The following is a 24,930-nucleotide window of genomic DNA, read 5'->3' as shown; positions in this document are numbered from 1 at the left end:
CAAATCATAATTATATATAGTAGCAATCATCAGGGTATATAGCGATTCTTCCTATATTATCATTAATTATGCACATGCATGCATGCATGCAATCATGTTGATTATTGTTTGCTTGTAATAATCATGAGTTTTTACAATTCATGGATTATCTATCATAAACTTTATGACATTAGAATTATATATAAGTGATATATAACATTGTGTGAGAACATTGTGTTCAAATAATAAATATAAGTTAAGGTAACAAACACAAAGTGAACAGCAATATAATTATGAACATCGTGACCTGCCCCAGGCAAAAAGCCATTAATGCTGATAGTTATGATATAAAATTCTTTGTCAGTTTTAGTCTTATTCTTGCCACTGTGGGTCGACCATCCGGTGAGGCTGACCAACATTCCTGCATTAGCAGGACAATATTCTGATAGTGGACCTGAGATGAGAGAGAGGGTTCCTCGGTCAACATTAATATGCCCCCAAATGTGTGACTGTACAGTACCCATCAATAAAAAGTTCCCGTTCCGTTTCTATAAAAACGCACGTATAAACCAACGCTGGCGTTAAACGGCCACTTTCCTCTCATTATAATTCAAAATGGTGATGTCATCATGAAAAATTGAACACAATGATACTTTACAATGAGCTAGCTATTATAATGTACGCATGCAGACATACTGCACTGGAGAATTAAGAGACGATAATCTTCATGCATTCCAGGTCACAGATGACTTACATGGAGGGCAACAAACACTATAACCTCATGTGCTCAAAAGTATACAAAGTTCTCAATATGGTTCGGCGTTCATTCTCCTCATTATGCCTCGAGGCGTAGCCGCACGAAGAATACGGTAAAGCCGACTGTGTGTGTGTCACTATGTATTCCAGCTGTAACTGCTCAACAGTTGCAATGCGACGAATAACTAACAGCTTCTATAGACTTCTAGCCACGTTCTCTTGGATTTTGATTCGTAAATTTGCAAAATAAATAACTTTAGTGGGAACAATGTATGCTCATTTCATTTTAAATGTCCACGCTTTAGGTTTCACATTAAGTAAGTACGTACATGCATGTTTATAGTATTTTTCTTTCTCTTTTCTCTCTCTCCTAGAATATAGGTTAGCTGACAAGTACAGTTTAGCCTTCAGCACACACACCTAGCTATAATTATTCAGAGCTAACCAGCGTACACAGTAAACTGCTAAACCTTTCTTGACAACTTGCTCACTGACAAATGTATCACTTCCTGGTGGGCGTATTCTCGAGACAAATTAGACTGTGTAGGAACTTTCACTCAAAAGTGGGGGTGGGCGTAATTTCGGACGTGGGCGTAATCTCGGTAGAGTACGGTAATACCACTACCGTATATATAATTATATTATAGTGGGTTAACTTTGTGGGGAACGCATTCGTTATTTGCGTGGGCAGACTGACCTTGATAAACAGTTTACCCACGGTGGTTTACCGAACGCATTCACTGCAGTGCACGAAATGAAGCAAATGAAGTTTGTACTCATTCAAATCACCGCTGTCGTTCAAAGAATTATTTTACCTTACGGAAATTCCCTGCTGTATATACGGTATTTGTAAATGAATCAATGCCATAAAATATCCACTCTAAATTATACTAACGTTCCATCTTTCCTCCAGCTGTGGTCTCACTCTTTGCTCTACAACCACCTCCCTCACCAGCTCTATAGTGGGGTCAGGCGGAAGGAGGTTGTGGTACGGCACTGCATACTCACTAGGTTCACCTGCAGTATACACAACGAGGAGCTATCAATATAATATACACCATAATCAATTGGTCGAGCTCATGCATGCAGCTCTGAACAAGGGACAATGCCCTTCTATATAACTTTTAGTTTTAAGTCACATTTCGAGATAAGATGAGCCATTTTACACAGCATTGGTATCATATAATTTTATAATCACATTGAATTCTACTAACCTTCACCCTCTGACCTCCGAAGAACCTCCCACATCACAAGCCCGTAGCAATAAATATCCGTCACACAGAATGATTGAATTTCTGTCGTTAAAACAGAGTTATTCAACACCTCGGGAGCCATGTATTGCTTAGTGCCCACTTGCACTTTTACCGGGGCACTCCCAGGAAGAAGATCTTCTGCACCAAGCGACAAACCAAAATCAGCCACAACACAGCTTCCAAATTCATCCTTGAGCAGGATATTACTTGTTTTGATGTCTCTGTGGGCAATCCCTTCATGATTCCTTCCAAAGAAAGATTTGAAGGGATGATGAAGATATTCCAGTGCATCGGCAATACTGCAAAGGATATGTAACACTTTCTTCTGTGAAAGTGTGTTGTGTATGAGGTGGTTGGCTAGACAACCGTGCTCATAGTACCGCATAATGAGCCAAAATTCGGTCGGAAAAAGAGCTGTATGTATGTATGAAATAATCATGTTTGACTACATGTAGCTCTATTGATTAACACATATAACATAAGCTTTACGTCTGTTAACAACAGGTACGTAGCGTGGGGAACATTGTAATAATTATCACAAACTTACGAGGAGTGTGCAAATCGGCCCCGTAATAAATGGCTATACTTTCGTGATTTAGAAACGATCTTGTGTAGATACAGCGTTCCCTCTCAAAGCTCTGATCATGATCATCGATACTTTTGTATATCTTGACAGCCACAGTGGCACCAATACGTGTGCCCTTCCAGAGCTGACTGAAACCACCAGAAGCTGTGTGAGTTATACGTGACATTAATTGGTTCCCACGCACAATTTAGATAAGTATGTACATGCATGCATAATAATTATTATACATCTATTTTGAATGCCTGTTGCATTACTATATGTATAGGGGATATATACCACACCTGGATATTTATGGGGTGCATACCCTCCGAGTAGATGTGGTATATCTGACTTATACCACATAACTGCAGCACTATAAAAGGACCTCCCATGCATAGCAACAAATTAGTAGACGATGCAAAAAAGAACAAACTGTGCTGGATTTTGCAGCCGTCCAATAGCTAGTTGAGTAACACGTTGACTACTCTACAGATGCTCACGAGCTTCGTTGGTCAAGCGTTGACCATTCGACGTCTCTTTGGAGTTGCAAGCTCTCTTATAGATACTAGAACTGAAGTGCAAACCCTCGGCTGGTGACATGATTATAAAGAAAACATGCAGAGTAGTGATATAATGCAGTGCATGTAGAGTGTAAGACCGTAGCACAGCAACTCAAGAGCAATAAAACTAAACCAGACTGGAGAGGCAGGCATGCATGCTGAACATTTGAGAACAGTGGTACATGAGACACATTGCATTATGGAAACCTGGAGTCTTACGGCTCCTGCCAGGCTGTTGGAGTATAAGATCCAGGGTCAGTCAACAACCATGCAGTCACAATTCTAGCTTTCTACTTTTAATAGTGACCCTATATTCGAATCATTGTTCCTGGTACGAGATCACTTCAGCTGCAAATACGTAGTCTGCCACATGTAGCTCGATAGCTACCAAAGTGCAAGTTCAAGCTTTTTAGCTTTAACACCCAATATTTAAATCACGATATTGTTGTGTGAAGGCTGTCTATACTGTAAACGTAGCGCTATGGCATCCAGGTGAGTAGATTTACTTGTGACAAACAAACAAACGGACAAACAAACCAACAGACTACTATACCCGTGGCCGCCCACGCACGCGCGCAACAACTGTGCATGGCCTGGGGCTGTATATTCTATATAATTACATCCTACAGCTGTTGACCAATGAGACTTAGTGGTCACATAAGTGTGGTATAAGTATATATTATAGTGTTTTTTGGAGGTCTGAGAAATGGAAAACATGTGCACACAGCAAATGTATGGCATACCAATTAGCTCAATCAATTTGATTTCTTTGGCGAAAGTTTTTGGTTCCAATATCAAAGCTCCTCCTGACCGCTCCCCACTGGACACACCGCTGTTGCCACTCTCGGAAATAATCTGCGAGTTCATTTCACACTTGTTGATCTGTGTGTGTGGGTGGGGTATGTGGGTGGGGGTATGTGAGTGTATACAGTGAGGTATGTCCACAGCATCACACGGACATACGTACAACATACATAACTTCTTATAGTGGTAGTCTCTAGTATCAATTCTATTATTGTGCGAGTGAGGGTTCTCGTCCACAAACATTTTAAGATGAACAATAATTATAATAATTAAGAAGCAACATTATTAATTGGAGTGTTGAATCAGCAATGCAGGGGCGGATAAATGGAGGGGGGGCAAGGATGCTTATGAGCCCCTCCGAATTGCAGCTGTGAACTAGTTTAGTACAGTAGAAAATGGCTAACACACTTAAGTGTTGTCTAACGTAGGTGATCGCAGACAAACAGACAGTCACACTGATCATGTCAGGCGCTGCTAGCTACACTGATTGCAAATTCATTTTCTGTAATTATAGGGTGACCAAAAAGCGGGCATGACTAAAAATAATTGAGTATGCCCCCCCTCCACCTCCGAATCCCTTATCAGCAGTGAGAAATCACCCAATAGAAAATAGCATTAGTCACAGCAGCATGTATGACATCACTGCATTCATTTCATTATTGGGGTACCTTGGCAAGTGTTACCCATGAAAATCACAATTCGAACTACCCACAAACTCCCAATGTAGTTTTTAGTCTCACAACTATATCTGTTGATGCGTATAACAACATTTGTTTGTGCATTAATTACACACTTTTAGTTGACGATTATTGATGCCTGATGTAGTTCGGTAGTTACTATGCAATATTGATAAACCCCCACAGCCTGACAATTTTGCTACTCTACATAATTCTAAAACTCACAGATGAACTTCGACAAAAAACGTAGAAGTAACAAACAATAGTCAGGACTGCGAGGATAGCGAGAACGGAAACAATTATGCAGATACCCCACCAAGGTAGTCTTTGATCTGTTGCGTCTGTGGGAGGGAGATATAAAATTAGCAAAATTGCGACCAACTTCAGGACTGATGACCTAACAATACCAGTGTGCATAGATATTAATTAGGAATGAGTCGATAAATACCGTATAGTGGGTCAATTTTCGTGGGGTCGGTCAAAAATTCGTTTAACTCCAACATGGCGATTTTCGTGAGTAAAAATTTCGTTTGCCTTGCTGAATGCATTCCGGTAAACTACTCTTAAGTTTTCATTTGGGGGAAAAAAATTTCGTGGAGGTGCATGGGTTGCCAACGAAAATAACGAATAACGAATATTTATACCACGAAAATTACCCGCTATACGGTAATCATTCTGCAAAACCACACATGCTGATTCGCACACATAGGTCAGTGCCACACAAAGGAGGAGCAACATGATCCATAAACAAAGAGAAGTGTGTCCTATACACATGAACGTACCTGTACCATTGCTTGTAGGGGGTTCAATCAAGTGTGAACAGTTTACTGGGGGGCAGCCTGAGGGGAAGGTAACTTGGAGACACTGCTCGTATGTCAGATTAGGGGGCATGAGGCACTTGTTACACCCTGTACTGTCACAGCACTGACCACGGTACCGAGGTGGGGTTAGTTTGTTATGTTGGAAATCTGGAATAAATATACAGCATAGCGGGGTAATTTTCATATAAACTACCAATTAAAGTATTTCGTAACATTCCTACAGCTTAGGATAGTGACGTAAATTAACCATACAAAAATAACCCGCTACGGAACTCCCTTAAAATCAGGACACTCAGAGTCAAACAGCATATACACTAAAAGTGTCTACTTTTGTAGATTACACTGTACATTAGTAAAACCAGTAGGTTTTACATAGGATTGGCAGTGGGTTTGCCCGTGTTTAGCAATATTTCAATTATTTTGACTCATGTTCAAACTGTTCTATCTCTGCAGGGAAAGGTCACATCAAGGAACTGGCTAGACAGATAGTTTATTTAGCCTTTTCTCTCTTTGTATCTCTCATTTCATAATCCATGAACATTTTAATGAATGAATATTGTCATTTTAAAAATTGCACTATTTCTACGTTTCACCGCTCTTTGTCTGACTGACTAAGTAAGTAAGTAAGTAAGTAAGTAAGTAAGTAAGTAAGTTTCTTGCCCAGCATTTGCTCCAAGTACAGCCATCTCCAGGACATTCTGCACAGGGTTTCCAAACGACTACAACCTGGATTACAAAGCGCTTCTTCAGATTTGCGATTGCTTCCACGAGGCAGATGACCTCTCAGTCTCTATTTCTCTTATACCTAGACAATTCCGCCATCTTTGTGGCCAATTAATAATAGATAGGCGTGGCTAATAAACCGTGCGCCTAAAATCAGTGCAGCAGTGCTTTTCCAGAGCCTGAGGTGTTGCTTTTCTTCACACTGTTCCTCTAGCTCCCTTTCTCTGACAGGCATGCTATATACACTGGCTAGATATCATGCTCTTAAAATGGCTGTCATTTAATTAATACTGATTCGCAAATTCAACATATCAAGCAATAATATTATTACTCATTACTATAATTATTAGTCCAGAGATATTCGAGAAGATATCTGATTAGTCCTGTCTTCTCTTCTTGAACTTCTGTACTGCCTCTTGACGTTCCACTTATGCATGTCATGATACGTAAACTGTACTGAAAAAGAAAGGGAATCCGACTAGAAAAACATTTGCAATGTGAAAAATTGCTAGGATTGGCCAGGGGAACCACAAAAAAGCGTGGGAACAAGAAATCAGACGAGAGCATAACTCCAATCCGTTACAACGTCATGAACATGTACAATACATAGTATATTAAATAATAGACTGTGTTCCAGATCCATCTATCAGCTTCCATCCACCACATCATTCCATGCAGGTCACCAGTACGGTCCGTGCATGTTACTATATACGCATGGATGGACTGTGTGTATACATGTGCTCAACACTGCATGTATTAGGAACATCAATTCATCACAAATCGCCCCACATTCCAAAATGGATGTATAATAAATATATATAGGGATTGGTCATCACTCCACCAGTAAAAATTGCGTGGCATATTGGCTGGGAAAACATGGGAAAACTACCAGTACATGTGATTGACGTTGTAACGGATTGGAGTTATGCTCTCGTCTGATTTCTTGTTCCCACGCTTTTTTGTGGTTCCCCTGGCCAATCCTAGCAATTTTTCACATTGCAAATGTTTTTCTAGTCGGATATACGTAGTGATGGGTGGGTAGCAGCTGGCTTTCGAAATGTGGTGGAGTGCATGTACGTATAGAAGACCAAGAGTTGTCAATGTGGTCTATTAGTTAGTACCACAACATATACATGTCTTGCAGGGTTTTATGTACTGACAAGAGTCATAAAAGAGAGGGAGTCTCGAACGAAGCCTTAACTGCCTTGCATAGATTAGAGGAAGTCCCGTTCCTTTCTGATTCCAAGGAAAGGCTTCGTTCAATACTACTCTCTCTCTTTTATTATGGACTCTACATGTACACACACTTTAGTAACTCACTGCCTAAGAAACAAGTCAGGCCGAGAAGAGTGCAGACTCGACGGGTGATGCCAGTATCAAGGTTAAAGTCCACTAGACACCAATTTGCAAAAGTGGAGCAAGTATTGTTAGTGCACGGTGTTGCCACATCATCACAATAGCAGGTTGGAGTAGAGTCTGTGTGAAAATGAATAAGTGAGTTGAACATAATAATTACCGTATAGCGTGACATTTTCGAGGGGTTTAATTTTCGCGGATTTTGTGGGTTAGAATTCCACACGAAAATTAAGTCCACGAAAATTGTTCTTTAATTACTGCTATCATGCAAATATTTAAAGGCGTGGCTTCCGGTAAGCAGTCATTCCGCGAACATCGTACAACGAAATGGCTTTTAGAGGCCAATCCACGAAATACAAGTGCCTTGAAAATTTCGCGCTATACAGTATGTGAAAAAACAGATTTTCCCGGGATTGATTGACACCTACGTGGCAGAGAATACCAGAGTGTGTACCGGTATAACGATGTCATTTGTATATATACCTCCAAAGTTTCATTTGACGAACACTATTTAATGTTGTCCTGAATAATGGGACTACTATGACCTAAAGTACTTGAGTGTCCATAATAAATAAATAAATAAAGCACCGCAGGTGCTGATGCCTCGGTGGAGATGCCAAAGCTATACATATCCTAAAACTACTAACTAATAGCTTAATTTTATACACATGATGAACATTTTTTTTTATTTACATGCTGCATGCAAACTCAAAGAGTGGGTAATGATTGACCATGATTATGGAACGACCATGATTGTTGTTAAAAACGATCGATGCCAAAGTTCAAGTCTAAAATTAATGGCTGCCATCAGCAGAGCCTTGTAGCTCTCTTCTCACTCTTGCAGCTACCAATAGCTAGCGTTCTAATGCAGAGCTAACTACTAAGTAGAGTAGCAACGCTTGGTAAACAAGTTTGGCTACGTGCTCTTCCGAAAATGCTGCAATGGCATTCCAAGTAAGCAAAACACTAGGCATAACTCCAGAACGAAGCATTATTTTGCAAATTCACAAATTAAAATCCAAGAAAACATGACTAGAAGCCTACAGAAACTCTTACTTGCACTTCATTGATCCTTGAGCAGCTGTAGCAGTCTACAAAGACACACGCACACACACACACACACTACCGTATACCTCGCTTGCGCATGCGCACTGAGCATAATGGCTATACTAAGTGCATGGCTTAAGTCGAATTCAGGTCAATGAATTAACAGCTAGCTATAATGATTGATTGGAGCATCGTGGGCATTGACTGGAATTTCCATGAATAACGTCCATAGGGGGACAATAATATTATTTTCAAATATTCCCTCTAACAGTGTTGAATCTGTTCAACACCCACATTTCAATTAATGTCGCACAACTAAAATTCCAAGTGGTGTATTATGAACTCGATTGTGTCTAGCCAGAAAAGGGTCATTCATCTTCAGGTCTTCATGGTGTCATACAGGACTTTGAAGTAGATGGGGAAATAAGAAAAGTAACTAGAACATTTTGCTAAAAAAGGTCAACTGTTACTTCAATACCCTGTTATAGTATGTAATATTGCCAGCTATGGACCTCAACTAGTACCTAATGCAAATTTTAGGGGGGATATCCCCCCAGTAGGACACCCTGATCTTTAGGAAGAACAACTCGACATAGAACTACACACATCAGCGACTATGCAGCCTATAATTACACAAAGAATGAAATATTGAGCGCTATGTCATTGCATTAATAATGGCATTACAGCTAGCTTAGTTTGAAGCATCCCATTACACAGTACATGCGCACTAGCTACAGCTGTATGGATCGCTCGAGCCCTATTTGTTTTCATGGGATGATTCCAAGCTTCTTTCCTAGCTGACTCTACTGTGAGCCTACTCCGGTCTCACTGCATGTCAGGTGCACTACTTTCTCTTTGTGCTGACTCTGCATTGATCTTAGTTCCAGCTGCTGCACAACAGCCGTTTTCAAAGCCTTGAACCTTAATGTTACTATTATAGACGGTTATAATAATGTTAGCGTTTTCAGATTTTTCTGTTTTTAGGGCACTAATTTTGGTGGATTTGTAGCAAATTCATTGCCGCAAGTATTTGTTAAAAGATGTGCAAGTATGAGTTTTGGAGTCAGATACAGATGAAAAAAGGACTAGCTTGCTTAGCAAAAGTACATTTTCATTATAAAATGCTATTAACATACTTTAGCGTTAATTACAAATTCGCTAGAATTCGCTAAAATTAGTACCCATTTATTAGGGTATCTGATTTTCCTATGTATAATTATAGTTGCCAGGGTTTCATCTAGGGGGGGGCAGGGGGGAACCTTCTCCCCCCCAAACATCACATTAGTACTATACATGTCATCATATTAGTTAAATACAAGGTATATGTACTGTGATGCGTCATGTAATCAACAAAAGTGGGCGTAGCTAAACATTTTGCGACGCGCTTGCGCACGCCCAAATCTTCCTCCCTCCCAATTTTTGATCCTAAATGAAACCCTGATTGCCCTCTGTTAGTTGTTGCTATGGTGTCTATTGAGATCTATACTGATTTTCACATAATTTGTACAACACTGCATGTGGTTGTGAGAGTATGATAATTACAACCAGGGGAAGGTAGAGCACAAGTTCATTACCCGAGGCCGTGCCGCGGCCAGCGGGTATAGTAGTCTGTTGGTTTGTTTGTTTGTTTGTTTGTTTGTGATGGGGTTTTCTACTCACCTGGATGCCATAGCGCTGCGTTTGCAGCATAGATAGCCTTCACACAACAATATCTTGATTTAAATAGTGGCAGATTTTGATGTTAAAGTTTCTTTGTCAAATAAAAGCGAGCAAAAGCTAAACTTGCCCGTTGGCAGCTGCTAACTACACGCGGCCTTTATTCGAGATACCCTATGTTACATTGTGATTTTTCCACATGGGTTACTTACAGCTGACGTGATCCTGTACCAGAAACAATGGAACAGGGTCACTAAAGTAGAAAGCTAGAATTACTGCCTCTGCTGACTAGGTATTTGCAGCTGAAGTGATCCCGTAACATGAATAAGGGCCAAGAAAGTAGAATTGTGACTGGTTGTTGACTGACTCTGGATCCTATACTCTAGCCTGGAAGGAGCCATAATTCTCTTAGTCTAAGACTCCAGGCTTCTTTGCTGTGATCCCAGTCCACAGTGCATGTCTCATGTGACATACTCAATGTTTCAGCATCCCTACAGTCTGGTTTAGTTTTATTGCTCTTGAGTTGCTGTGCTAGTCATACATGCTACATGCACTGCATTATCACTCTTCTGGTTTCTTTATTATCATGTCACCAGCCGAGGGTTTGCACTTTAGTGCTCTAGTTATAACAGTTAGAGTAATAGAAATACATTAACCTCCAAATTGCACCTTAGACAATCATTCCGCCAAATTTTCTGCCCCCCCAGACCCCAAATTTTCAATGCCGTACGGCTGTCGTCATTTCCCCCCCTGGCTAAAAATCCTGTATGAAACCCTGAAAGTTATTAAAAGGGTTGAGTAGTTCCACTAAAGCTCATTCAATGAGCCTGGAATACAAAGCATGGAGTACACTATACACACATGCACACATACTTATACTTCAGTGAGCCGGGGGTGATCAAATAATTTAACACCTCCATGCACTGTGTCTGATAAATTGGATAACTATTTTTAACAAATTACCGTTACAATCATACAATATTAGAGCAGTATGGAATATCTAATGTGCACAATAACTCTCAATCAGTCAAAGCAATACATTTGGAACATTGTTAAGATTTACACCTATTGAATTGTTGTAAAAGACCTAGTCATCATCATGTGCTATAAAGTGGGCAGGGGACAATTTTTTAGTGAGAAAAGGGATGTGGTTTGAATATCGTATAGCTAGAAATTTCTGCAGCCCAAAAATTCTGTGAAGTCTACAAATGAATAAGTAAACGCAGAAACATTATCCGCAAATGCTACGCCTAATTTAACAGTTGAAAGTGAAATATTATCCGCAAAAGGTCTATTCGTAGAATATTTGGGCCGAAGAAATTACTAGCTATACGGTAATATTTGTTGGTCAACTTATAATTTTTAGTTGCAAGAGTGAATATCTTCAAATGTGGTAAAATACTCGTACAAAAGACGAACATGGCTAACAAGCTACAGCTTCAGCTACTGAAAATTATCAACACTCTATTAGCAACAACCAAGTTCAACTCCTGGCAACAACCATGGTTTTTAGTGGACCTTCATGAAGATCAATCACACAAGATTGTGCATGTACAGTGCAGTGTGTAGTACTCTCCAACAGTACGTGTACATGTAGGGAGGGATCTAGTGGTACAGGTATTCTACTCTATCTCAGGTCATTTTCCCACAGACACCTCCCAGTGTGTACACAGTGGGTAGTGGGTACCACAATGGGCCTACCATGTACCAAAACAAGTCCTCCCAACGTTCTGAGAAAGGGACTGCAAGTAGCTATTAGCTATAACTGTATGCACACACAAAAGCTAACTCTTTACAATTTAATACACGACACCATGCAGTCACAATTATGATATAAAAACAGAGTCTGGTACGTTGCTTACAATTCTGAGCTCTGTTGGCGGAGGGAGCCCATTGCAGCAGCAGCAGCATGGTGCACATAGACACTGGGACAACGTAATCTCTCATTTTGCAATCTCAATTAAAGCAAACTGGAGAGAAACAAACAAGGAATTAATATACTCTTGCACATGTATGGTTGGTCAATGCAGCTAGCTGCCGCAAACTGCATGGGACATGTTCCATTACTGTACTAACTTAATAGACCTGTCTACACTGTCTAGATTTAGTGATTTCTAATCATGTTCTACTTGTACCTACCTCAACAGCTACATGTAGCTAGGCGAGGTGCTCTTCTTCTTTTCATCGATTTTAAGCGTATTCATGAGATTTATTGATGCCTATTAATAATGACTACGGATGACGCGTGTCCAGCCTCTGCACGAAAGGGCTAAACAAGATGCGCGGTTCCGATCATTACCCACTCTTTGAGTTCTCCGTGATTGCATGCAGAATATTCAACAGGATATTAAACCCTATCTGCTACCATCACTCAACAAAGTAAGTGTTTCATGAAGTAATAATTAATAAGTAGTAATAATAATTACTAGCTATTAGTCTCCTGAGACCTTTGAATTGCGTATAACAAGCCTACACGTACATGTCCTGTGCTTTATTTAAAGTGAAGTCCAAGCGTGGAAGAGTGCTCTTGATTATTGGTATGTGCTCCCTTTTAAGAAGCACTGCCGTAGCCATATCAAGGGCATGCAACTCCTATATGAGCAGAGTTCAAACGTGGGCGGATGAATGTGCATGACTGCATGTGCATGAAATGAGCACTTCATGCAAATGCACACATTCCTCCGCCCACGTTTGAACTCTGCTAGCTACGTGTACGTGTACTGATAGTGGAGTTACATGCCCTCTCTTCTTTTATACGCCCTTGGCCATATTATGTTTTGCCTTACAGATTACTTATTTGAGTCTATGTTGACGAACTGGGCTGCATACATTTCCTTGGTTAAGCTTATAATTTCTTTTGTATGTTTTTTACCAAGGGACGGAGTAGATAAGAGTAAGAGTGTTGAACTGCTAGTAAGGCCAAGCCAACTTAAGGTACCGCTGTCAAACGTCATTGTGACGTCACGACTGACCTTCCGAATCCAGAGAAAAACACCGCTATCTGATTCTTCAATCAATTCTTGACCAGAAACTGTATTTGAAATGAAATTAGTCTTGCTTTCTAGCGAGGTAAAATTTGTAAAGATCGTTGTACATACTATAATGTCTGTGACGCCGCGGCTAGCCCACCTTTTATGCATCTATCACTGTCATGCCCCGCTACCCCCTCCCGGGACAGGTGGGGGATTTGACAACCACCCTATCAAATGGCCTCATATAGGGCTAGATTTTTGGGTCAAATACCCTTGTTAGGGACTGATCCTGCCCCATATAGGAGAACACTAGTATTTGCCGAAATATTAAAACATCCATAGTAACTTGCGTATATGTTCATTGTTGATAATTAATTTTATTTTAGTGTTTGTCTAGCTAGCTATTGTTGATATTCTAAATAATGCGAGCTGCACATGGACATATTTTGACCCTTGACCTGTAAAAGTCAGTAAACTAAGTATGCAGAGTAAGTACACGGATGTGTCAAATGCCTCACTGTGGCTGCTTTTTCGTGTCAAATCCCCCTATAATCTCCCTACTAGGCCCGGGGAGGGGTAGTGGGGCATCACATTGATAGTGCATTAGTAACAATCATGGCGATCATTTCCCACTCATTTGCACCACGAGTATATAGGAAATGGATAGATAGAGTCCACTATGCCTGTCCCCCCCCCCTAACACACTAGATTGAGTCCGCTGTGCCTTCCCCCTAACATACTATGGATTGATTCCACCATGCCTGTCCCCTAACACACCTGATTGAGTCCACTATGCCTGTTTCCCCCCCTAACACACTAGACTCAGTCCACTCCTCTAGTTGTGCTCTTCAAGCGAGGGTTTGCACTTTAGTGCTCTAGCCTTAGAATCGTAGATATTTAAGTACAACTACCCACAAATTTGTGGTATTCTACTCTCTAGACTGGATGCATTGTAGTAGATAGCCTACCCTGCCCACTAAGAGTAGTTTCCAGGCAACAGTGTCCGAATTCCAGTGAAGTATTAACCTACATGTAGGCATTTTGTTTGTGGTGTGGCCATGCATATAATAATATATAGTAGTCACAGTCTACTCACCTGGCTGCTACAATGTATAGCACTGCTGTGTTTACAGCATGGATAGCCTCAACATAATAAGTAAATGCACATTATTATTGCTGTATAAGTAACCTGCCTACATGTAGAAGCAATTAGTTAGTAGGATTTGTTGAGGGGTTGCTAGGGTAAATATTATGCTTTTTTGGCGTGTTCTGTAAGTATTTCTGCTCTCTATCTATAGATGGCAATGCCCAATTCACCAGTCATTCCTCCTGCCCCAAAGAAGAGGAAAGTACATGAAGTTGAAGAAAAGGTAAATTTTGCACTCTAAACAAATTTGAATTTATTCGCGGTGCATAGCAAAGAGCGAGTTTGGACGCACGGTAGTTTAGTAATAACGACTGAGTGCATGCTGCTCGAGCTAAACCGGTAGATACATGTAGGATTGGCAGTGGTTTTGTAGCATTTGGGTCGATTTTCACATAGAATAACGGTCTCTGCATTGACAAAAAGATAGAGCAGTTGTATATATAAGAGAGAGCCTCTGATTAATGGCTTAATAATAATCCATGGCCACACTGAACCATAAGTTAATTATGGTACGGTAATTTCCAGGCTCAGTAGAATCGCACAGTAGGCACACACAATCTGAAATCGCTGAATATATAGGAAAAATACATGTAGTAGTTGTTTCAGCATCTTCAGAGATCTCTACTACTCTCCAATCACGGCCAACGATAGTCTTAGTCACATACACGTAGGATCCTTGTAGATATTAACATCTTGCATTGTGTCCTATTTTCACCTATTTTCACCATGAGGACATTACGTGTCAGTGAGTCTTTCGCTTTTTTCTTTGTTACCTTTTAAATTTGGATCACGTGCTATCTAACTTCCTCAAAAGGCAACAAAAATTAAAGCAGGCATGCCTGATCAGAAACTACAATTTGATTTTGCATGGCCTAAGATGAAAGCGTAGAGTTCTATAAGTTTGCAAGTCTGCAGAGGAGCAATCACTTATCCATGCATCTGTCTGTATTGATCTGTTTCACTAACTGTACTGTATACCGGGTTCATTTTCTCTCTTCAGACTATTATCTTTTCACTGCCGGACACCATTCTAAATGTAGCCCTCGCAAAGGAAAAAGGTCCCAAACTTAATCTGTCAAGTTTCGCATCGCTTTCGTTTAGCTCCACAATACAAAAGATATTTGGAGTGGGCACCTTTAAAGGGAATGCAGCATCTGTGGAATTCTCATTAAAGTGAGTTGCTGGCTGATATGTACTAAGTAATACCACGGCGTATAAAGAGAAGAGCTAGGGCATGCAACTGTCGATTAGCAAAATATGAAGTGGGCGGCTGCATAAAATCGCTAAAAAATAGTTAATAGAACGGCCTATATGCACAAGGTGCTAAATATAGTGTATCTCCACCTTCATATTTTGCTGGATACGTACAATTGAATGGCAGTTGCATGCCCTCTTCTCTTTATACGCCCTTGGTAATACATGTACCTTATTATCATTCACATTGTTTACAAAGTGTCCTGGTTCACCTCATTAACCCGAAGTGCGTGGGTGGCCACAGGTTATAGTGGTCCGTTGGTGTGTCTTGTTAACCCGCGAGGCCTGGGCCGCAGCCACGGGTTATAGTAGTCGGTTGGTTTGTGTGTGTGTATATCATCTGAGTCTGCTCACCTGGCTGCGACAGCGGTGGGTTTACAGCATGGATAGCCTCCATGGATCCAAACAATAAGTACAACCAGTAGGTTGTAATTAGGATTAGCAGAGCATTTGTAGCTTTTTACATAAAATATTGTCATTTGAAAAATTCCACTATTACCGCATTCACCGCAGTTTGTCTGTCTGACTGAGTGAGTGAGTGAGCAATTTCTCGAGAAGCATTTTCTCATTGTACAGACATATTCAGGACATTCTATAGCCAGTTTTCCAAACAACTACAACTCGATGCATGAGCGTTTTCTTCAGATTTGCGATCGCTTTCACGAGGCACATGACCTCTCAGGCTGTGCAGTGCACCCAGTCTAGAGAGTAGAATACAAAAATAGGTGAGTAGTTGTACTTAAATGTATTTCAAGATTGGAACAGTTCTAAGAAATTGTGCTGATACCGGTAAAAGAATAAGCTACAACATGATTCAAAAATATTTCCCCAAAAGTTGTCGTAGTGGGAAATAATTTTAGGTGATAAAGGGGGTGATCGTAAAAAAATGTACGTAACATCAATTATCTCTGGAACTAAAGTATTTTTGGAAAAAATTTTCTTATTAAAAGTTTGACAATTTATTCAAGCTTACTCCGTGTAATTTTTAGACCTTAGCCGTAAGATTTTCTTCAAATCTCTCCCTAACCAAAACGGCACTAAAAACTAGCAATTTTGAGCACTGCGGAGGATGTGTAGATATTTAAGTAACATCGAATCTTTCATAAGATAACCAAACTATCTATAGATGTTATGACAAAGTTCCAAACCTTAGCCGGAAACCGTTGGCCTTTTCTCTCCCTAACTGATTACCCACTATAACAATTGGGTACTGTTTTATTAATCACCACAAACCCACCACCTTATGTTGTCATAGAAACAATTTTGTATATGATGTAGCTTATTCATTCGCCTACACAAGGGTATCAACAGATTTTCTTAGCAATCATAAAATATTTACATTTAAGTACAACTACTCACACATTTTTGGTATTCTACTCTTTAGACTGGATGCACTGTACCTCTCTTACCTGCACATTTCTGCCATATTGATATGGGCGTGGCTGAGACCTCCCACATTTAGATAAGTAGGCATGACGTAGTTAAATAATTATAATTATTAACTAACATCCAGGTAAGCAGACCCAGTCACAAGCTTCTTAGATTTTGCTTGACAACGAAGGTTTAACATCAATTTCTGCCACTATTAAAACTAATAACTTGTTGTGTGAAGGCTATCCATGCTGTATATACCTGTGGCCGCCGACGTGCCTCGGGTAATAACCCACGGCTTCCTATAATTATGTGCCTTAGATTAACAAGATTCTGTTGGTTAAGAATGATTCTGATTATCAGTTCTCTCTAACACAGGCTTGTCCCAGTAGAGAGTGGCGGCTTCTTTGGGGGTTGCATGCCCTTGAGTTTCATCCCCGAAAAGGCCAGAGTGCTAACAGCACTCACTAGCCCTGAACTTGGAGCATTTGAGCCTTCATTTTTGGAACCAAACGAAAACGTGGTGGAGGCAAAGGAGAAGGTTAGTGTACCGTGGAAACTGGTCTCAGAAGTGTGAAAAAAGAGCTTAAGAATATAATATTACTTCATTTCCAAATGATAGTATGCACTTAACAAATAATTATTTTCTTCGGTTGCAGTCCAAACTCATGTCTCTTACCAAGGAAGAATATATGGAGAGGACACCAAGCGAGTTCAGTAACGAACTGGAAATCGCTGCTAACCTCCCAGATCCTGTAAGCAAATTTTATGTACTGGCTTGGAAACATGTATAAGTGTTGCTTGCTTCTATAGTTACATGTACATGCATTCATTGGTTATCCCTTTTTAAAAATATAGTTGTATAACCCTGTGTTCTTTACTGATTAGTATGTATGTGGGATTATAATCTACTGTATCAATATGTAGGAAAGCTTGCTCAGTCAGATGGATGTCTTTGAAGTGAGAATTCTAATCTTTGATCTGAAGACATTGTACAAAGAAGCACTAAAGGAAAAATTCGGCAATGCTATTGGCAAAGAATTAGTGAGAGCCTTGTTTTAACTGGTCACCCTCCAGCAAGAGTATAGTCAATTCTCGTGAGTTTCCGACTCTTAACACTAGTTCAAAGCTCTCAAAAACATTTGCAATGTGAAAATTGCTAGGATTGGCTGGGGGAAGCACCAAAAAGTAACAAAACAAGTGTAGGCGAAAGCAGTACGTCAATCCGTCACAACGTTATGAACAGGATGTAAAGTTAATCATGTACATGGCATGCAGCACAATACCCTCCAACATATCTATAAACTTGCAGTTAGATAATTTAAAGAATACTTGACTTGACTTGACTTGACATCGAAATGTACAAATGTACGAGCATATACAGTGAAATGTAAATTGTTGTATAGTGGCATAATTGATTATACACAAGCTGTTCATGACGTTGTGACGGATTAACATACGGCTTTCCCCACATTTGTTTTGTTACTTTTGGTGCTTCCCCCAGCCAATCGTACACACATTGCAAATGTTTTTGGGAGCTTGTTCCCATGCTTTTTTTCAGAGGAGTACGAGTAGATAAGTTGAAGTTTATGAAGAGGAGACAGCAATTGGCTCTTAATTCTGATGGAAGACAGGAATGAGTTTCTTATTTATAGTTTCTCTGAGTTACCGTGATACTGTTGATTGTTGTTATGGAGCTAGCTAGATCTAGCTATACTTTGTGACTTGAATATGAAATCATTATTATGATCTAATGAAAGCACCGTGGGTGCTGATGCCTCCATGGAAGAAGTTAGCTAGCTTGCATGCTGAGGATCTATCTAGATCGCTAGATAACAAAAATAGCAAGCGGGAAAAGATCGACAATGACTGTTGCAAAAAGACACTCAAAGTCCATAATTATACTAAGTACTTATGTCTTCTAATTACACACCGCCCTAATACAAGCACTGTACAATTTCTGTTCTAAGTGATCATTTTTTGTGGTGCTAATTAAGCTAATTAGAAAGCAAGAGTGACCACGTTCAATATTACATATAGACCTCGTTTCTAATGCGCATTACCAGTCTGATTAGAAGCTGTGTGTTGGGGCTGGTGCATACGCTATTCGATCAAAACGACTTTATGTTGGATCGCGCACTGCCTAAAACCACACCCATTCATACTTTCCATATTTGTTCTATTTGTTAAGAACTGCCCTAATACAAAAACCATCCTGGGCCAACAATTCTTTTTTTTTCTAAATAGGGACCATTTCCAGATACAATATTTTTTTGGTGCTGTAATTAGAAGAAAGATGGTATGCACGAGTCTGAAGAGACTTCAATGGCCATTGAAGTAAGCAAAACTAGCCATAACTCGATAAGGAAGCTTTAATTTGCAAATCCAAGAAAACGTGACTATAGAAGCCTATAGAAGTTCTTACTTGCATTTCATTCATCATTGAGCAGCTATAATAGTCTACACACACACACACACAGACTGACAAACACGCTACCGTATACCTCGCTTGCGCATACGCACCGAGGCATAATAAGCTACATCTATAATTATATATCATACAATACAAGAGTTTCATATTGTTTGTAGTAAAATTCAATAGCCAAGAGAGGGTATGGTAAACACTGGTTCATGGTAGACTAGATCTAGGCAGGGTTCATACAGGATTTTTTGCTGGGGGGGGGGGGAAACAACTATCGGCCGGGGAAATTTTTTTGGGAATGATTGTTTGAGGTGCGATTTGGAGGTTTTTTGCTTCAAACCATTGGTCTACATGTAGTTATGCCTCGGTGTGCATGCGCAAGCGAGGTATACGGTAGTGTGTCTGTGTTTGTGTGTAGACTGCTACAGCTGCTCAAGGCGGAATCAAGTGCAAGTAAGAGTTTCTATAGGCTTCTAGTCATGTTTACTTGGATTTTAATTCGTGGATTTGCAAAATAATGCTTCGTTCTCAAGTTATGCCTAGTTTTGCTTATACTTGGAATGCCATTGCAGCCTTTTCAGAAGAGCACGTAGTCAAACTTGTTTACCGAGTGTTGCTACTCTATATACTTAGTAGTTAGCTCTGCACTAGAACGCAAGCTATTGGTAGCTGCAAGAGTGAGAAGAGAGCTGCAAGGCTCTGCTAATGCAGCCACATTCATTTTAGACTTGAACTTTTGGCATCGATCGTTTTTAACAACAATCATGGTCGATTATTACCCACTCTCTGAGTTTTTGCATACAGCAAATTAATTATTGTTTATCATGTGTATAAAAGCTATTAGTAATACGTAGCTTTGTTGCATTTTGAGTGGGCAGATCAAAGGAAACACTGTGCCAATATCTGCCATATGGCACAGGTCAAGCCTTGAACTGTGCCACTATCTAGATACTGGCATAGTATGGCTGAAGTTACCTAAAGCCCACCCTCCACCCAGTAACCTGAAACGGTCCCTTTTACAGTATAACACTGTTAAACAGATTCAGTGGTAGGCAGAAAACGTTTTTCATGCGTCTGGAGCATTCCACAGCCACCACAAGTAGTTGAAACTAGTTGTCCTATAAAACGAGTGATGTGTACACAGAAAGGAATGCACAAGGAATGCAACAAATCAGTTGTTACACAGCTCACTCGTGCACACATGGGATATATTGGCTCAGTAGTGCCTTTGCACTCGAGGCCTGCGGCCCCTCGGGCCTAAGTCACTACTGAGCCAATATATCCCATGTGGCACTCGTGCATGTGTCACAACTATAACTTATGTTTTGTAGCTTGGGCATCTCCACCAAGGCATCAGCACCTGCGGTGCTTTCATTCTTAACTGTTTTTACTGGACTGACCCAATTGTACAACCACTTGAAAAATTTAAGCTCTAATTGGCCAATAATGTGGTCCCACTAAAGGTTTAACTTTCAAGTGAGCATTTTGTCGGTGGGGGGGGGGGGGGATCCCAGGGTGCCCCTACCTCTGTATGAAACCCTGCTAGGTGTATCAGCACACCTAGATGTACTAAAGAATGCACAGAATAACGAAGCTGTATCGGAACAGACTCCAAAATGTTCTCAAAGTATTCTTTATTGGTAATCTGCTAATTCTCACTATGTCCTCACAATTCCTTCTTTCAAACGAAACACAAAATCAAAGGGCAAGCTATTCTTACGTCTTGGAAGACCACCTGCGCTGCATGCTGAAAAGAAAAGGAGCTTTGCACAGTATGCTGGTAGCTAGATCTTAAACTCTAGACTAGACTAGAGCTATATTCTCAATTATGCTTCAAAATTCTTCATACTATAAATTAAATCATAGGGTTAGGGTAATTGTTAATTTACAATGTTCATGAAAGCTAATACGCAATTTTGCCTTATCAGTTGTTGTACTGCATGAAGCATTATAGATGATTCTTCTAAGCTTTAGTTTGGCATTGCATTGCAATTTGCTATAGACACTCCTGATCATATGCAGATGTTGCTTACAAAACTGATTATTATTCCCAGAATTGCTTGTACCCTTCTAAATTATGCCCAGTATAATAACCCCAGGCCTATCCCTCAGGCTCTATTTACAGGTTTATAATTAATTATGTATACCTATCTTCACAGATAAAACATTATGCATGTGCAAAAGTACACTTTACCTGCGCAGTGTCCTGCAACTATGAAATGCAACTATGAAATACTGATTCAGCAAAAATTAATGTTAGGTGCATGGTTGTCGGACCTCCTCTGGGTAGCTATACTGTAATGTGTCCCGCTCTGGTTGAAATAAAAGTACAACTTTAAGCTTAAATCTAGCTGTGATAGAATTTGTAGAAACCTTAATTTTTTTCTCGAATTATGACTATATTGCATATAGAATCTATGCGTCTCAGATCTATTACTATTTTGTATCTATAGGGCACGCCTGTCCAAACAACGACTCTAACACCACGCTTGGGCTGGGGCTGAAGTGGCCAGGATGCCACATCGGACCTGACGACAAGGCCATTTCTTTGCCGATTCATGTATGTTACTCAGTTGTGAGTGTTGTGTAGACCATGAAAACATTTTGTTGTGCAAACAGGGTGTAACTGATACAGCCATTCTGTATCATGATGCTGGAAGTGATGAGTGTTTTCAGATTATTGTGGGAGAGGTAAGTTATTCATGCGTAGTGTTAATTATGCTAATTAAGAGCTGTTCATTTCTTTACAGTTGAAGTCTAGTGGTGAGAGAAACAACGAGGGAGAGGGGCAGCTGCTCCTGAGTGTACTAATCAACTTTTTAAAGATGAGAATGCTCCATTCGGCCTGGGGAATTAGACTTGGTGCACAGAAAGTGAGTGAGAAGCTAACTTACTGAAATATGATTCTTCCCCCTCTCCCCAGCTCTTAATCTTGAGAATGAAAAAATCTGCAACCTCCTGTGATGAGATTGAAGTCAGAACTTGCAGCATTGATGTGAGGAACTTCGAATCACTGGTATACCGCTATTAGTGGCCGTCTTCTGTAAGTTAAAAACATTACATTGTCTTCACAAGCATAACTTTTTTGGCATGCAGACAAAGATTTTTCCAACTAAAAAGTCTGTGCTTCTCTACCCATGCCTCCGGAGGTTGACATCACTAGCGGGGTGAACACACCATGTTCGATTTCTAGAATTCTTTGGCCATAAGTTCTTTTTTTCTTGTCTTCATGCCTTTTATAGACTGCAGAGAGCCTTCTCGATCTGTTGCTTGAAGTGTTTGGGTGGAACACTCTTACGTCGAAAAAAATATCCTGTCCTGCGGTCCAGAAGCTTTATGCACGTATATCGAGTCTTGCACCGTCATTGAGGCTAAGCGGAAGGATTCACCTGTGAGTGGTTGAAGGTGAGGTTCTGTGGCCACGTTTGGGTAAACTTCGGGGAAGAATTAACTATGACTCCGCCTTCTGCAGGAAGCGCTCTGCAAAAAATGAGCCCAGCCCCCTCTTTTGCAAAAAAAACCTGCACTCAAGCCACACACCCCAGCCCAAGCTTCTCGGTTCTGTACGGCAAGCAAAGAACAGCTTCACTATCGAAAACTTTTGTTCCCAAAAAGACGCAAGAGTCGACTGAATGGGCAGTCAAACATTTTGAAACATGGCTGCAGCACAGAAACATGAATACGGAGGACGAATTTGACAAATGCCCAGAAGACCTGCTTGTGAAAATGGACCCAGAACAGCTCATTGGCTCTCTATTTTTATCGTAGAGACAAGAAAAGTGACAGGAGAACCCTACCCTTCTACAACTATATACACAGCATCCTGTCTGGTATTCTCTGATATATGCGCTCACTGAATGCAAAGAAATGTCCAAATTTCTTGCAAAAAACGATCCGAGATTCCAAACTTTCCATAACACAATGGACTCTGTCTTCAGAGAACTACGTAAACAGGGGGTTGGAAGTGACAAGAAACACGCAAAAGCCTTCTCAAAAGAAGAAAAACAGCTTTGGTCCTCAGGAGCTATCGGTTCGAACGATTCCTTGGCACTACTACGAGCTGTATTCTATTACAACGCTTTTTGTTAGCTACAATAGTCAGAAAGAGCTGCTAAAGAAGTTAGCTATTTTAGTAGCCATTATTGAACTTGCAGACACACCCTTTATTCCTGGATGTAATGCGCATGCGCCTCAATACCACGTGTAAGAGAATCCAGGCAGAATCATCTTTGTTGAGGTCCTGGTAACAACCTTTTCTGATAACTCTTTTTAGACTGCTTGTTATAGATACTACTTTCTGTGATTGAATTCTGTGCTTAAACTCTTTTTAGACTGCTTGACAATGTTATAGATATTACTTTCTGTGATTGAATTCTGTCTTTAATACTTATCTCACAGAATACTAACTATGCCTTTGACAAAGCTTTGCTCCCACTGTTTGGACGATCAGTATACACTATTAACTGTGAAACAACCAAAGTACATTGCAAATTATTTACCTCTTCTATAACACTCTAATACTTTTGAGCAAAAGTAAAAACATGGCGAGAGGCATTAGCAAGCGCGCGCTTGCAACACTCGGTTAAGTACAACGTGATTCAAAACAACAAAATTAATGCCATAATAGTTTTCTTAGTGCTTAAAAAAAAAACTGGTTTATTTCAGCACTGTATAAATCTTTTATTGCATAGTATTAACTCCTACCCCCCCCCCCTTACACACCCTACAGCTACGATCGAGATCATGTGCAACTGCTGGAGTGAGGCCCTGGTGATCGATGGACCTTCGGTCAAAATTTGACGCCATGTTGTCCGAGAGAAACCCTTACTACTTTGACCTGAACCATGTTAACTCCTAACGTCCATATTATAACAATCTGTCCGAACAAAGCCACTCCGATGGCAACCACACCATCTCACTCAGTGGGGAGGAACTAGAGGTGAGCAGTTACTAGAGTAGCTCTAGTTGCACTATGGAAACGTATGATTAGTTTTAATGTGGTATTGCTAGTCACTTCACTTCTAATTTTCAATCGCATCTTATTACTCATTATAATTAATGTGTATACTTACTTGCACATCACACATCGTAAATGTGTGAGTCTCTGTCCCTTATCAATACCACCTCCCTCCCCACACACATACAGTCATCATCTCCATCATCTGCCGTCACAAACGGAGGAGCCGCAAGTGGCTATGACTACCTCAAACCACGCCCTCCAGCTCCCGTCCCAATTCCACCCATCGATACCACAGTTCATGATCCACCCCTCAACCAATCCCTACGTAGAGACCCCTACAGCCAAACATCCCTGTATGACATCATACGACCTCTCCCTGCGTGATTCCGGTCAGGGTTATTCGAGTGAGGCTGTCGGACAAGAGTTGGAGCAGGTGGGCTCGGAGAATAGTAACCATAACAACAACGAAACTGATGAGAGTGAGACTAATATTGAAAATGTTGACGTAGTAAAAGACCCTCATGTGTGATTAACAATCTATTTTTATTTGTAATCAGAGTTCATTTTTTTGTAATAATTTGTTCCATGTACATGTGGCTGGCTTGAG

General features: G+C 40.4%; 3 protein-coding genes across 9 annotated transcripts in view; 2 read left to right on the top strand and 1 right to left on the bottom strand.

Annotated features, from left to right (window-relative positions):
* LOC135347803 (uncharacterized) overlaps positions 1 to 24,930 on the top strand; it is a gene marked incomplete in the record, with an annotated part of 825,189 nt that overhangs the window by 46,023 nt on the left and 754,236 nt on the right.
* Positions 210 to 12,251, bottom strand: LOC135347893 (bone morphogenetic protein receptor type-1B-like). The gene is made up of 9 exons (XM_064546007.1): positions 12,060 to 12,251; positions 7,459 to 7,614; positions 5,377 to 5,562; positions 4,820 to 4,935; positions 3,857 to 3,995; positions 2,536 to 2,718; positions 1,950 to 2,402; positions 1,631 to 1,752; positions 210 to 433 (listed from the first exon to the last, which is right to left on the bottom strand). The coding sequence occupies exons 1-9, from the start codon at positions 12,142 to 12,144 to the stop codon at positions 320 to 322; spliced, it is 1,554 nt and encodes a 517-aa protein (XP_064402077.1). The 5' UTR covers positions 12,145 to 12,251; the 3' UTR covers positions 210 to 319.
* LOC135347967 (uncharacterized) lies at positions 12,494 to 24,929 on the top strand. Of its 7 annotated transcripts, XM_064546130.1 has the most exons (13): positions 12,494 to 12,576; positions 14,468 to 14,539; positions 15,317 to 15,489; positions 17,320 to 17,482; positions 17,601 to 17,696; positions 17,869 to 18,038; positions 21,817 to 21,923; positions 21,983 to 22,054; positions 22,114 to 22,236; positions 22,287 to 22,406; positions 22,460 to 22,530; positions 22,606 to 24,302; positions 24,510 to 24,929. In XM_064546130.1, the coding sequence occupies exons 1-6, from the start codon at positions 12,523 to 12,525 to the stop codon at positions 18,001 to 18,003; spliced, it is 693 nt and encodes a 230-aa protein (XP_064402200.1). In that variant the 5' UTR covers positions 12,494 to 12,522; the 3' UTR covers positions 18,004 to 18,038; positions 21,817 to 21,923; positions 21,983 to 22,054; positions 22,114 to 22,236; positions 22,287 to 22,406; positions 22,460 to 22,530; positions 22,606 to 24,302; positions 24,510 to 24,929. The 7 variants fall into 7 exon arrangements, with proteins under 7 accessions (XP_064402200.1, XP_064402201.1, XP_064402197.1 ...); XM_064546131.1 differs by lacking the exon at positions 22,460 to 22,530 and having other exon boundaries at positions 24,093 to 24,302; XM_064546127.1 differs by having other exon boundaries at positions 22,460 to 24,302.

This window comes from Halichondria panicea, chromosome 14 (genome assembly GCF_963675165.1).
Source record: "Halichondria panicea chromosome 14, odHalPani1.1, whole genome shotgun sequence".
NCBI lineage: Eukaryota > Metazoa > Porifera > Demospongiae > Suberitida > Halichondriidae > Halichondria > Halichondria panicea.
The sequence above is the reverse complement of the archived record's forward strand: the minus strand, read 5'-3'. Positions and strand labels throughout refer to the sequence as shown.

Excerpts from the sequence above, each read along its gene's own strand:
- LOC135347893 (XM_064546007.1), bottom strand. The coding sequence starts at position 12,144 with ATGAGAGATTACGTTGTCCCAGTGTCTATGTGCACCATGCTGCTGCTG. Across the intron at positions 5,563-7,458 it reads CCTGACTTGTTTCTTAGGCA|ATTTCCAACATAACAAACTA; the intron begins GTGAGTTACTAA and ends TATTTATTCCAG. Across the intron at positions 4,936-5,376 it reads CCCTACAAGCAATGGTACAG|ACGCAACAGATCAAAGACTA; the intron begins GTACGTTCATGT and ends TCCCTCCCACAG.
- LOC135347967 (XM_064546131.1), top strand. The coding sequence starts at position 12,523 with ATGCAGAATATTCAACAGGATATTAAACCCTATCTGCTACCATCACTC. Across the intron at positions 12,577-14,467 it reads TGCTACCATCACTCAACAAA|ATGGCAATGCCCAATTCACC; the intron begins GTAAGTGTTTCA and ends CTCTATCTATAG. Across the intron at positions 14,540-15,316 it reads TACATGAAGTTGAAGAAAAG|ACTATTATCTTTTCACTGCC; the intron begins GTAAATTTTGCA and ends TTCTCTCTTCAG.